This window comes from Canis aureus, chromosome 3 (genome assembly GCF_053574225.1).
Source record: "Canis aureus isolate CA01 chromosome 3, VMU_Caureus_v.1.0, whole genome shotgun sequence".
NCBI lineage: Eukaryota > Metazoa > Chordata > Mammalia > Carnivora > Canidae > Canis > Canis aureus.
Genome location: NC_135613.1, coordinates 58,856,149 through 58,870,883, shown reverse-complemented (window position 1 = coordinate 58,870,883; position 14,735 = coordinate 58,856,149). Strand labels below are relative to the sequence as shown.

General features: G+C 42.7%; 1 protein-coding gene across 8 annotated transcripts in view; it reads right to left on the bottom strand.

The window, feature by feature from the left end:
- ANKFY1 (ankyrin repeat and FYVE domain containing 1) overlaps positions 1–14,735 on the bottom strand; it is an 81,563-nt gene that overhangs the window by 27,536 nt on the left and 39,292 nt on the right. For 7 of the 8 annotated variants that reach the window (XM_077893196.1, XM_077893198.1, XM_077893199.1 and 4 more), the window contains 4 exons: positions 12,860–12,995; positions 8,005–8,128; positions 6,978–7,127; positions 5,542–5,707 (listed from right to left, as the gene is read on the bottom strand). In XM_077893196.1, the coding sequence (XP_077749322.1) occupies positions 5,542–5,707; positions 6,978–7,127; positions 8,005–8,128; positions 12,860–12,995 (576 nt within the window). Of the gene's footprint in view, positions 1–5,541; positions 5,708–6,977; positions 7,128–8,004; positions 8,129–12,767; positions 12,996–14,735 lie in introns of those variants that run through there. The other variant, XM_077893203.1, reaches the window with a different exon arrangement.

The following is a 14,735-nucleotide window of genomic DNA, read 5'->3' as shown; positions in this document are numbered from 1 at the left end:
AAAGGGATACAATTCTGAAAATACATGGCTAAATTCAGAACCAAGCAATCTGACAATTTCACATCAAAAATACTTGTGGAAAGCAGTTCAAGTAGGCTTGTCAAGTCAACCTGGAAGATGATAGAAATTAAGCAATCAAATTTATGATGATTCCTTAAAGTTTAATCCTCCTTGGATTTAATTCCATTTATAACTTTTTAAAAAGATTTCATTTATTTATTCCTGAGAGACACACAGAGAGAGGCAGACACACAGTCAGAGGGAGAAGCAGGCTCCCTGCGGAGAGCTCAATGCAGGACTCAATCCCAGGACCCAGGGATCACGACCTAAGTCAAGGCAGACGCTCAACCACTGAGCTACCCAGGCAACTCTTCCATTTGGGGTCCTGGGATCAAGTTCCACGTTGGGTCCCCTGCTCAGTGGGGAGTCTGCTTCTCCCTCTACCCCTGTCCCTGCTCTGCTTTCTCTCTAATAAATTAAGAAAATATTAAAAAAAAGAAAAGAAGGCAAAAATAGCAATGCATCGTAAGATAATGAACTATCAACAGAGCAATCACCCAGTTACTAATCCATGATGCTTGTTTTGAGGCATTCTGTCTAGCCGGAGCGGGGAAGCAAAAGTTTCTTCTGGGGACCTCCAGGTAGTACTGACAAGCTCACTGCAGGGAAGTCTTCCAAAGCAAACCTCCCCTTGTCCGGCCAAGTGTAACCCTAGCAGGCATGACACAGCACTTTGCTAAGTTGTCCCAAGGGTTCAGCTGAAACTCAGAGGTACTTTCTGTAAATTGTCTCCACTTCACCAAGGTTTACAAAATAAATTTCTTATAAATCACATCCTTCTTCAGCTGGAAGATCCCCCAAATGCAGCGCAACTGTTGCTCTGCTGGTTTCACGACCGTCGACTTTCTACATGTCTTAAGCCTGCTGGCAGTGTTAGGATGGATGGAGGCCAGGTTGCCGAAAGTGCCATAGAACTTCTTCGCTATGCAGATCATAGGCAACAGTGTTGCTTCTGTAGTTGATCTGTTTTTGTCTTTGCATCCAGACACATTCACCTGCCCCTAATTGTTAGTGCCATAGATGTACACTCCTTTGATTCCCAATCTCCACATGACAATTTTCTCCTTTCAGAGACACCTACAACAAGTTTTCTTTTATAATCTTGCAATATTGTTCATCTTCAACAATAGTTCTGCAATCTGAACATCCAGAATAGGGCTTAGGATTTCAGGAATGGCAAAGTTCTCAAGTCTATTATCTGTATTCCTATGCTCATTTTTTTCTAAGATTTTACTTACTTGAGAGAGAGTGCGCACATGCACACGAGAGCAAGGGGAGAGAAAGTGGGAGAGAGAGAGAGAATCCTCATACAGACGCCCCACTGAGTGTGAAGCCTGACACGGGGCTCAATCCCACAGCCCCAAGATCATGACCTGAGCCAAAATCAAGAGTTGGATGCTCAACTGCCTGAGCCACCCAAGTCCCCCTGTATTCCTGTGCTCATTTTCATTTGACTATATGGGTTGCATCTGGTCTTCAGTGGACATAGAATTTCAAAATCCTCTGGTTTTCAATACCTCCTATCTGCTCTGTACTTTCTTCTAAGGGACCATCTTGCCAGAGAATGCCAGCTTGGGCAAGGAAATGCTCAGGTTGCCACAAGCCCCTCAGATGCTGATTGATCCATGTCTGATATACCTATCTACCTGCCACTGTCTAATATAAAACAGGCACCAGGGAAATGTTTGGGAAGAAAACAGATCAGCTGCTCAAGGCTATGAGATCCCATTTCAAAAGACTGGCTCTAATTCCAATCAATTATGATTTTAGGCAACTTCAAATTTCTCTAACCAGCCCCCAATTCTTTTCTGAGGTCTGGGGGAAAGTGTGATCTTTACCAACATCACATGCAAAAGATCAAAAATTAGCTTTCTGTACACCAGAATATTGGTAGAGCTCTGAAAACAACAACATGCATATTGGGGGCTAGGTTGGGTCAGGCCTTTGCTATTCATATATACATAGTGAGTTTCTCCATAGGCCCTGATGTGTTGTAGGAACAACACCCACAGATATTCAACCTAAGAGAGAATATGTACAAACATTAGCAACAGAATAAAATATCCCAGAGAAAGCCACCTACATTCTGGAAGTGGAAAGGAAATCCAGGACTGTTGGGACAGAGGGCCTTAAAATGAAAAAGCCTGCTGTATATGATGGAGAGCTAGGATATGGTTTCATACCTTTAAGGTCAGCCCATGCTCCAAACTAAGAGAACACAGTAAACCTAAAATAAGACTACATTATGAAAAACTTATAATACACTATACCTATGGAAGATGAACCAGACAAAAATATACATTACTTGCATATATATATATATGCACACAAATACATGCACCCCACACAGAAAGTTATTTAGGAATTACTGGAAGTTGAAAATCGGGGTGTTTTACGTTAAAAGAAAGTTAGCCCATGGGTACACAATCTAGAGGGAAAAGACAGTGGACATCAAAGAGCAGAACAAAGGGAGAGAATGGAAAATACCAAGCACCATTTATAAAGTTTCTGTCACTAAGAAAACTTCTAATACATCCTGGAGAGATTTCCATCAAACACAGCTACAATAACAACTGTTTGGGGACGCCTAGGTGGCTCAGTGGTTGAGCATCTGCCTTCGGCTCAGGGTGTGATCCTGGGGTCCTGACATCGAGTCCTGCAATGGGCTCCCTGCAAGGTGCCTGCTTCTCCCTCTGTCTGGGTCTCTCTGCCTCTCTCTGTCTCTCTCATGAATAGAGGAAAGGGAAAGGGAGAAAAGAAGAAAGAAAAGAAAGAGAACGAATGAACAAACGAACGAACGATTTGGTGCTTCAAAGTTGGCTACTTCATCAACCCCATCCACTGGCACCACCAGGTAAACAAGATATCACTGTAATGGCTTGTCCACATCAACATAACCCTAACACCACCAACATCAAAACAAGTCCACACATGACCTCTCCTCTAGTGCAGCTTCCTGAGCAGGGCTGTACTCAGGGAACCCAGTAACATTCACCATGAACATAGCCGGCCTCACGCTGCGCCAGGTGCTGGCACCATCTGTGCACAGACTGCAAGGAATGAGACAGGAGCACCTGCTTATGAGACCCGTCAACCACCAATGATTATTAGAAGGTCAATGCTGATCACCAGATATTTGTAAACAGCAAGGAGTCACCTTCTTGCCCTGACTAGCTAGTTGGAGGTGGCCACCCTCTGGCCACTGTATGCCTCCTGTAAGAAGAGGATTCGTCCAGAGACACTGGCTGCCCATGTCATTCTTCACAGAACTGCCCAGCACAGATTCTAGTGGGCATCCAGAACTGGACCCACATCTCAGATAGCAAAGATCTTTGCTCAAATTATCAAGAACTTAAAAGCACGGTTGACAGTTAAAATTAAGTACATTACTCATTTAGGAAGGGCCACAGAGTGACGGCTCAACCTAAAGAAGGAAACGTGAAAGCAGCCCCCTGGGAACTGAAGCTAGTTACGGCACAGCAGCCTGGAGCTGACCCTACCACCTGGCAGTCCCAGTGCTGGGAACACTGGAAAGCAGGAAGGATTCTTACTCTGCACATAAGGAAAAGGAGACCCAGCAGTAACTGACTGACTTGTTCAAGGCCCCTGACTCCGTGGTGAGCCAGGGTTCAAACCCCAGCCCACCCAAGCTCTGACCCCAGTGCTTAGTCTACCATGCCATGGGCTACTCTCCAGAGCTGGCAGCAATCAGGACGATGATACCAGTGCCAGAATGCACAGGCTTGCAGGCAACTGATCAATTCCGAGTGGAAGATTAAGTCGCCTGAAAATAAGCATCAAAGATGCACTGCCAATTCTTGGCAATTCTCGTAACTAAGCAATCACCAAAATATTTAATATCACGTCAAGGATGCTTTTTCATCACACATAAGAATTTAAACTCCCTAAGAGGAAAGAAATAGAATTCTGAGATTTTTTTTTTTTTTTTTTAGTAACAGTGTATTTGTTTCCAAAATAAACATCCCAGACACCACAGAGTATGGGAAAAATAATTCCCCATGTGGTGGGAACCTTCCCTACTGCACACACACCCAGTGCGCTAAGTACCCAACAGCTCTGCACAGTGCAGAGTGGCGCCTGGGAAATGCATCTGCTCTCAACGCTGACACACTCCAAGGAATTCCTTCCCGATGATGAGCAACATTTTCCCCTGTGTCAGCCAGCAAGCTTCACACTCTAACACATGGCTTTGAAAGATATATGTATTAAAACCTTTGCCCAAAAAGAGCAAAGCCACAGCTGCAACAGGACCATATTTGAAGTAACTACATTCCACCAACTAGGAGAAACTTGTGAATGATAAAATATAAATGATGCCAGTATAATAATGACAGTAAATGTAAGAGTGATAGTGCAATAGCACAGTAACAACAGCACAGTACCAGAGCAGAGTAATGATAGCTACACAATTGGAAAGGTGAATATACAGGATTCAGATGGGCAGAAATCAGTACACTGTCTTTGTGGTCCACATGTGAACAAAATGCGGCCATGGCTAAGTCTTTCAATCAGGTCATCTAACCCTCTACAGAATTAAGATTTGGCCTTTTTGAAAGCTGTCATTTCATGCTGGAACTCTGCCTCTGGACAGCTTCTCACTCTGTCAGAAATGATGACTGCAAAGCAGAGGCAAGCAGGATCCATTTAGGACTTACCAATTAATAAGGCCACAGGAAAAACCAAACAGAAAAGATTAGTATTTTTCCACTTGAAAAGTTAATTAACATTAAAATTCTTTTTTTAAAAAAAAGATTTTATTTATTTATTCCTGAGAGACTCCCAGAGAGAAAGAGAGAGAGAGAGAGAGAGAGAGGCAGAGACACAGGCACAGGCAGAGGGCAAAGCAAGCTCCATGCAGGGAGCCTGACGTGGGACTCGATCCCTGGTCTCCAGGATCATGCCCTGGGCTAAAGGCAGCGCTAGACTGCTGAGCCACCCCGACTACCCTAAAGTGTTTTGATTTTATCACTTCTATATTCTTCCCACTACTAACAGCAACATAATCAAAACATAGCTACAGTTTCAAATAATCTTTCTAGAACAAAATGAAACTATCACTTTGCCATGACAGAAGTCTAACCTGTACAAGTGAAAATTCTGAATCTGAGAATGTGTTTAAACGTGCATGGTTTTGATACTTTCCCTCTCTTACAGTCCCCAAACATGTAAAGTCCTTCTGGCACAATTCCTCAAGAAAGTGATACACATCCACTGCTTACAAGTCACAGCTTACACCTCCCTCTGGTCTTTCCTCTGGGGGCACTGCTGACCCCAGAAGAGCCAAAGAAACCAGGCACAGGCACTAGCCCATCCTAGATCAGATTCTACATCATGCGCAGACAGAAAAAGCTTTACAGAATGTAGAATGTGTACAACAGGGTCAGAGAATCTTCAAAAATTACTTGGATTAAAGTAAAATTGCCAGCAGAGAAAAATACAAAACATACTGCTTCTTCTTACCTCTTTGGATTCCTTTATGGAGTAAGCTCCAGCCATTCTTGTCTACCATGTCCACATCAGCCTTGTGGCTAACCAGCGTGGTGGCAATACTCTCTAGTCGTCGTGACAGGGCTAGATCTAAAGCAAGGTCTCCATTATGGTCCACTTCATTCAGCTTCCCAGGGAGCTGCAGAGATATATCTGTAAATTAGCACCCAGCCAATAGATAATACAACTTATTTTAATCTCTCCCAGCTGGACTCTTATATATATCATCTTTTTATAAAAATACCAAATTACAGTGCTAGAACATTGTATACTCTCCAAATGCCACTGGATTCACAAACTTCTCTCAGGCCTCCTTGAACACATGTCTTTCAGGGAACACAGAATTAATGGGGATCACAGAGCAGACACCAACACCGTGGAAGACAATGAGGGCCACAAGGGAAATGCAGATAGTGCTATAGGAACACAAAGGCCAGGTTAGAGGGTCAGAGCCCAAAGGGAGACAGCTAACGTTTTCATAAAAGACTATGGCTTAATATCTAATTCCCGACACAACGTGATGTCTCCCTGGGTACTGGACACCCAGTCTAAAGCACATTGTGTTCCCATATGTCAAGAGCAACTGTATTTCTTCACTGGGCAGTGCAGTCAGCAGAATAATAGCCCCTAAAGATGTCCATGTCCTAACTTACAGAACATGTGCCACCATCCACAACATAAGGGACTTTGCTGGTGTCATTAAGGTTAAGGACCTTGAGGGAACACATCCTGGATTATCTGGGAGGGACCCATCTGTCTAATCATATGTGTCCTTAAAAGTAAAAGAGGGAAGCAGACGGAAGCAGAAGAGCAGAGAGATGTGACACAAGGATTTGAGACGCCATCCTTGGCTCAGAAGAGGGAAGAAGTGGTGGCCTCCAGAAGCCAAAAAGGGCCCCCAGCCTAGAGTCAGCAAGAAAATGGGGTTACTAGGCCTATAACCACAAAGAGGTAAATTCTGCCTGCACACCAAATGAACAGTAAACAGATTCTCTCCTACAACCTCCAGAAAAGAACACAGCCTGCCGACACCTGAACTGTGGACAGGTGATGGCTGCACTGGACTTCCAACCTACAACACTGTACGGTAATACATGTGCTTTTAGCCACTAGGTTTGTGACAATTTTTTTATAGCAGCAAAAGAAAACTAAAGCAGAATTTGGTACCTGGCAGCTGGGTACTACTCCAACAATGACCTAAACACATGGAAGTGGCTTTGGAAATGGCCAACAGGCAGAAGCTAGAAGGATTTTGAGGAGCATAATGGAAACAGCTCAGACAGCCCTGAACAAACAACGCGTAGACAGATGTGCCTTAGAAGACCGTGCTGGTGACAGCTTAGGGGCAGTGAGGACATTTTAGAGAAAAACAAGCCATGTATGGTTTTGGGAAAAAGCAGTTACAGTACCTGTGAGTCCATCTCAATTAGATAGAGGAAGACCACATCCTCTCTCTCTACTTTGATCGCCTTATGTAATGGGTACTCAGTCTTGGACTTGATCATTTTGTACAACAGCTGAGCACTCATGCTACTGAAGTCCTCCTTGCGCAGGTCATCCTGAGGACAGAAGGACAGTGAAAAGGGAGCAGATCCGACACACCAACAGTAACGAGAGATGTTCATGAAGAAGCCCCTGAGAACGTGTCTGGCCCTACTAGGCAGGGCTCAGCACAAAGAAGGTGAAGCAGGAAGGGGGAAGTAACCTGCTCAGGTTTGCACAGGAAGGAACACAAAGCCAGGAACCAAGCCTGTGCTGTCCACAACAGCCCTGCTGTGCCTTCGGAGGCAGTAAAGCACCACTGACACCCAGCAAGGACGCCACTAGGAGCCCTCTGTCGGGCGATGGGGTCATTAGCCCCACAAAGATGGCAGCTGCAGAGCTAATCATAACTTTCAGGGGTGAGGCCCCCCCAGTCAGAGGGTCTTCACTACCGCAAATCTCTATCTATCCTAAAGCACCACACCTGTTTTGATTCTTTACAATCCAATTCTTCTGGACATCTTTTCTCACAATGTTGTTAAGTACCAAAGTTTGCTATAAAACTCGGCTATAAAACACAGCACTAGGTATGATTTTTTTTTTAAATGCAAATACTGTTCTTTAAGACAAACAATTCCGCAGAACAGCAAATCGAGACTTAATGGTCTCCACCATTTGTGGAGTGTGGTCTCCACACACCGCAGAGAACGTGGAAAGACCCGGGCTTGCGGGCAGCTTCTGTGGATAGAGCATACAGGCAGCTGTTTCTTGACCTGAGCTACCTCTACCTCTCTATTCTGAAATCAGAATGAGACGTTTAGAGCCTCAGCAATCTCAAATGTCATCTAATGCAAGTAAGAGCCGAGAGGTAACTTTCCAAAGAAGCAGGCCTCAGCTCAGGTCTCTGGCTAGCCGTGAGGGTGCTTTGCTCACACCCCTCAATCTCTCACTCACCCAGTGACTGGCAATAATTTCTGCACAATAGTTCATGAGAGTGCTGGCACTCAGTTCCTCTGCGGTCTGATAGAAGCGAATACAGTTCCTGACGTTCACCAGAGACATAACACTCTTCTCACATCTGCAAGAGAATATTAATGATGAATGGTGTCATTAGGACAAATAGATTCGTAAGTGAACAAACCAAAGCTGTAATCTGTGTACTGGCTGTCTATGTCCAATAACACTAACATACAAGGTTACACAGAGGAGTTAGGGATAAGTACAGCTGACCTACCATATTTTAAAAGTACAAGAATTGCATTATATAGCACATTGACCATTCTGGTCAGAATCAAAATGACCTCTAAATAAACACATTAAGCATAACCCCCCACTGCCTTATAAGTAATTCCATGAAACTCACAGGTTTATTATACATAGGTGCTGGCAAAATCAAACACACAATAGGTCAAATTCACTCCTTTTATATTTAACTGTACAGGACATATGTACAATTCCTATCAGCACAGTTCTGTAATGCCACCAGTGAGGCCTCAAATTAGCTTCAAGCAGGAGGCTCTGTGTATGCTTCAATAAATTAGTTTGTCTGAAACATTCTCCCAAAGCTGAACCGTACGGTATGTGCATTATCACTCAATAAAACTGACTTTTGAAAGTCCACCTAGAAAATGTATAGAGCCAAATGAATTTCACACAGTAAACCCATAGCATGTACACGGTATACACACAGTACACCCACAGTATACACACAGTACACCCACGGTATACACACAGTACATCCCCACTACACCTGAAGCACACTAACAGTACACCTACAGTGTACAATGCACATGTCCCTAACTTATTATAGAGTATACTAACACAGAAAAATCAGCTCCATGGATGTCCAAAAAGTCTGCTTACAAGCATCACCACAAGACTCTCCCATGCACTGATAAGAAGGCACTCATTATGTCAGACAGGCAACCAGGTCCCTGCTAGCACAAAGCCAACCCACACCCTAGCCTAGGAGATGCAGCACTGGGACTGGGGGAAAGGAGGCAAGTGGCACAGTCCTTCCACTCCCGTGTCTGCACATCTCCATACAAATGAGGCTCACCTCTAAAGCATCACAGAAACCTGGCAGCCTACTATTGCTTCATCTGTCCTGCAACACCCACAGAAACCCTTTTCTGATCCTAAGGGCAGAATCAGCACTGACAACACTGAGCTGTGAGGTAAAAAAGACCTGAATGGAGATCCACTGAACTGTCTGTGCCCTGTCTCCTGTTCCATGTAGTAAACACAGTGCTCTTGTTCAGAGGGCCAGAGTATCTGTGTGCATTTTCCCAGGTAAAGGAAAGCTAAGTGAACTGCACACAGTATTTGGTACATACCTGATATGCTCACCAGTTTGAGGGCCTTCTCAAGGCAGCAGCCTCGTTTATAACCAAAATGGACTGGTTTCAGTACTACAGTAAGAATAAATGATCATCTAGCAGATAATTCTGAGTTTTTACAGGTGAGGGGTAGCTCACAGAGTTGGAGAGAGGCCACTGACGCAGGAGAGAGAAGGGGAATAAGGACGGAAGTGTTAACAAAGACCAGAGAAGAACAAAAGAACAAACCTCCCAAGCCTCACCAATGAGACCTTGGCAGGGGCGGGGGGAGGGGGGCAGCAACAGCTTTGCCATCCTTTCTCCATCCAGCAATAAACGCTGGCACCTATTTTATTCCAAGACTGATGCTTAAGTTCTTTGTTTCTAAGTAACAGAGGTGAGGTGGTGTGAAGAAGCATCTCCTACAGGGCACTTAAAATCAAAGTGTTATAGTATCACAGTGAGTTACTGTACTGAGCAACACCATCTGAGCAACCTTCCCCCAAGTGATTGTGACCTGCTATGAAATCAGAACGTTTGGGAGAAGAGTCTTCTGCTTAAATGCGTGGAAATTCTCAATTTTACAATGACAGATACCCATGAACAGCTGTCCTAACGTCCTACCTAAGGGACTACTGATTCACGTCTGCGGAGAAGCTTTGCTAAGCACTCTTACAGACAAATCCCCTTCTTTCTACTGCCAAATGACATCTGTACAAAGATCCTCAAATGTGTTTCATGAAAACAGATGTTTTGTTACAACTGGCAGACACTTCATTTTCACCTACCTCTGGGGTTCCCAGAATGCCATTTATTATTTCAAAATGGTTTGCATAACATAAAATTAAACTTACCTTTACATAAAAGACCATGTCATCTCATTTAAAAATTCAGATTCTCAGTTCTTATCTTCTCTTTCAAAAGTAGCAGGACAGACTAACTTTCTTTTGGAGGAATTTTGGTTTTGCTTTTTTGAAAGATTTTTATTTATTTATTCATGAGAGATACAGAGAGAGGCACAGACATAGGCAGAGGGAGAAGCAAGCTCCATGCAGGGAGCCTGATGTTGGACTCGATCCTAGGACCCAGGAATCACGCCCTGAGCTGAAGGCAGATGCCCAACCACTGAGACACCCAGGTATCCTAGGAATTTTGCTTTTACATGTTTTAATTTTAGAGCACTAAAAGGATATAGATGGACAAAACAATTTTCAAAGTATAAAATCCAGAATATATTAAGCATCTCACAAATTTCTGTCTAGTTTCAATATTACTCTGATATGCATGAATAGGAGGTGTGGAAAAGATACTTGACAGGAGAAACAATAAAACATTAGCAGTGGCTGAATTACAAATGACCCAGGGCCTTTTCTTTGTATTATTCTATATTTTCTAAATGCTATATGCTGAGCTTGTAATTTCTACAATCAGGAAAACAACTACTATATTAATTGTCAATTTTTAGCATATACTATTAATTCTCTTTAAAAAAAAAAAAAAAATCAAGCCTCCTGGGTGGATCAGTTGGTGAAGCTTCTTTCTGCCTTTGGCTCAGGTCATGATCTCAGCTTCCTGGGCTGGAGCCCCCACCTCAGACTCCCAGCTCGGCAGGGAGTCTGCCTCTGCACCCCGGCTTGTGTTCTCTTTCTCTGTGCCAAATAAATAAATAAAATATTTTTTTAAGTCATCTTTCTGATAATACTTACCAAAAAAACCTTCCTTTTCATCAAAGTGGTGATAGCATTCCCAAACCTCTGAGATCCCGACATTACAAACATGAGCAAAACCTGCTTCATACTGACCTGCACACATTTATGACAGCTTACTACCTCAGACATGTGATTCTTCCTGCACACAGCAGTGGGCACTCTGTGACCCTTTAAAAGTTGACATTTGGGGGATTCCTGGGTGGCTCAACAGTTTAGTGCCTGCCTTTGGCCCAGGGTGTGATCCTGGAGTCCTGGGATCGAGTCCCACATTGGGCTCCCTGCAGGGAGCCTGCTTCTCCCACTGCCTGTGTCTCTGCCTCTCTTTCTCTGTGTCTCTCATGAATAAATAAATAAAATATGAATGAATGAATGAATGAATGAATGAATAAATAAATAAATAAATAAATAAAAAGTTGACATTTGACCCCACCCCCACCCGGACTCCTGGGTATCTCCCAGCCCTGCTCTCACCAAAGCCGCAACAGAGACAGATAACAACTTAATGTTGACATCCAACAATAAAAAATTGAGCACCTGGTAATGTTGATGGTTAAGGGCCTACCCAGTCAATAAGCAAACATTTTAATTAAAGAATCCATTACACAGATTACAATTACCTATACTACTCTGACCCCAGGGCATTTTTATCAAAGCAATTTAATTTACAAGCAAGTCTGTCAAGGCCAATGGAAAAAAGCTCAGGAAATCTGGGGAAAAAAGATACATATCATATTCAATCTAATTAAAATCATTCTCAATTCACTCTCAGATGGCTCAAATACTCACCCAAACAAACCAGAGTTCACTTCAAGGCCTCCACAGTCAAGTCCGCTTTGCTAACCAACTACTAGATATGCCTACATATCTCAGACCTGTTGGGGTTTTTTGAGTTTTTGGTTTTAGATATTAAAAATACATTCAAGCTGATGTTAACCCTAGAGCATTAAGAGGAACCTGTGTGCTCATTCATGTGGTGCATGGCAGGCTCAGTGAACAGCAGCCCCACAGTGATGGCAGCAAGCAGCTCTGGGCTCTAAGGGCAACACAACAGCAGGTGGAGCACTGCTTGAAGGCCATTCCTGTAGCACCCAAGGTGATACAAAAGATAACTAAATGATGTACATCCCACCAACCAATCTGACTACCAAAGGCCACAAGCCAAACAGAAATCAAAGGCATGACATCATCTCGATGACATTTTGTTCTCTGTTGCTCTGGAAGGCCAACTTGGAAAAGCAAAAGAGAAAATGCAATATAAAAAAAGCAGAGCAGACTATCTCCTTCAGAACCTAAAAAGCAGTAACAAATGAAGCAAAAGCTCAGAAACACTGTCTATGAAACCTACTGAGCCATACTCTTGTGTATTAATTCAAGCATTATTGAGTTTCTAGCAAAAACAATATGACCAAGGACTTCACCCAAGTACATATATCACATAAGTACAATAAATGTCACAGGAAGTGGTACTGGAGGGAAAGCTGAGAGTTTGGACACTATAATCTGCTGTATTAGCTCATATTCAGTTTATCAGCTCACACTATTATGTAATCTCAGGTTAAAAAAAAAATCAGTGAAAGAAAAGAGAATACCTAAAAACTGTGGCAAAATTTAGCTTACAAAATAACAAAGCAAGGGAGATAAAATGATCTCCCCACTGCCTTTAAAAGAACACCTTGCAAAAGTTATTTACATTAGCAGAAGCAGCTGTTTTCCCAGAGCTTGGCATAATTAAAGCTCAGCCACCACCATGTGAGGTGCTTGAATAGATGTGCTGTGACTTGCCTCTCCCTGAGGAGCTGGAGCTGAAACCGATTAGCCAGCTTCATCAGCTCAGTCAGGAATACGTCATCTTCTCTGAACTCCAGCTCATCTGTGTAGATCCAGCGAAGCATCGTCCTGGTCACCTCAGGGTTAGCATCTGCTTATGAAAAGAGAGACACTGAAAACAAAGCACCAATAATACACTTACGCCTGTTTGAGGATTCCTAAAACTTCAGACTAATAAATTCTGGTACCCTCAACTCAAATATCATGCAGCCATTAAAAATGGCAATTAAGGCTTTTCTGGGCAGCATCTGACTTCAGAAAAATGTTAAAGTTTTGCAAAGGGTGGTAAGTAAGAGAAGCAAACTACTCAAGACGTAAGTCAAGGAGCACCTGGGTGCTCAGTAGGTCGAGTGTCTGACTTTTTATTTCAGCTCAAGTCATAATCTCAGAGTCATGAGATTAAACCCCACATCAGCATGTAGCCTGCTTAAGATTCTCACTCTCCCTCTCCCACATCCCCTTCCCTCCTTACCTTTCTCTCTTAAAAAGAAAAAAGATGTAAATCAAATAAATTGGGGGGAAACATTCTAAATATATGACAGAGTTTATATTCCAATAAAAAGATCTTACAAACACACATGAAAACATGGATAACCAATGGGCAACAGATATAAATGGTAATTCCCAAGGATAAATAAAAAAGGTTCTGTAAACCTTACCAGTAACTACAAACACAAATTTAAACTAGAATACATTTTTTGTCTGAAAGATTCCTAAAATGAACAACAATTATATGTGTAGAATATTAGTCTAATAACTGAGCAAATACAGAGAAACATATGTATTAAGACAGTCAACACAGTATTATTTTTAAAAATTAAAAACTGGAACAAAAATCTTGAGAGTACAATACTGGTAAGCTAATAATTATAGTATATACTCACACTGGAAAGTTTTGTATCAATTAAAGTTATTTAGATCTCAATAATCAACCTAAAAAGATATGCACTACATATCAGGTTCTTAAAAAGGCTAAAAATACATGTATTAAATGATCTCGTTTTTTGGAGATGTATATGTGTGTATACACATGTGTATCAGTATGTACACACACACACACACACACACACACACACACGCGCGCGCGCGCGCGCGCATGCGCACACCTTTGTGTCTGTCTCCTGTCACGCGCGCACCTTTGTGTCTGTCTCCTGTCGAAGTACTAACGAGGCCCAACCCTGCTTAGCCCAACCCTGCTTAGCTAAGCTTCTGATCTGTCCTATCAGATAAGACTGAGGACATTCAGGGTGCTATGGCTGTAAGATTATCAGTCTTTTTTTTTTTTTTTTTAAAGTAATCTCTACACTCTACATCCAGTCATGAGTTTGAGCCCCAAACAAAGTCAAGAGTCAAGAGTCATATGCTCCATGGAATAAGCCAACCAGGTGCACCTGACTATCTACTGAGACACTGGAAGAATAAACCCTAAAATTAACCCTAGTAGGATCTATAACTAACTTTTCTTTGGGCTAATTTTTTATTTCCCTGATTTTGCTTGCTTTTCTTCTTCTTCTTTTTTTTTTTTTTTTTTTTTTGAAAGGAGGAGGAGGAGGGCAGATGCTGAAGGAAAGAGAGAATCTTAAGCAGGCTCCACATCCAGTGTGGAGCCTGATCTGGGGCTGAATCTCAGGACCCCGGGATCATGACATGAGCTGAAACTAAGAGTGGGATGCCTGACTGATTGAGCCACCCGGGCGCCCCTGATTCTGTTTTAAAATTTGGCTGCTTTCCTTTAAAAACCCTCCCTCAATTGTCCAAATCAATAAACCTGACAACTGATAAACTAAAACCTAAATAATTTTCTTAACCACAATTAGCAGGGATTTTCTGG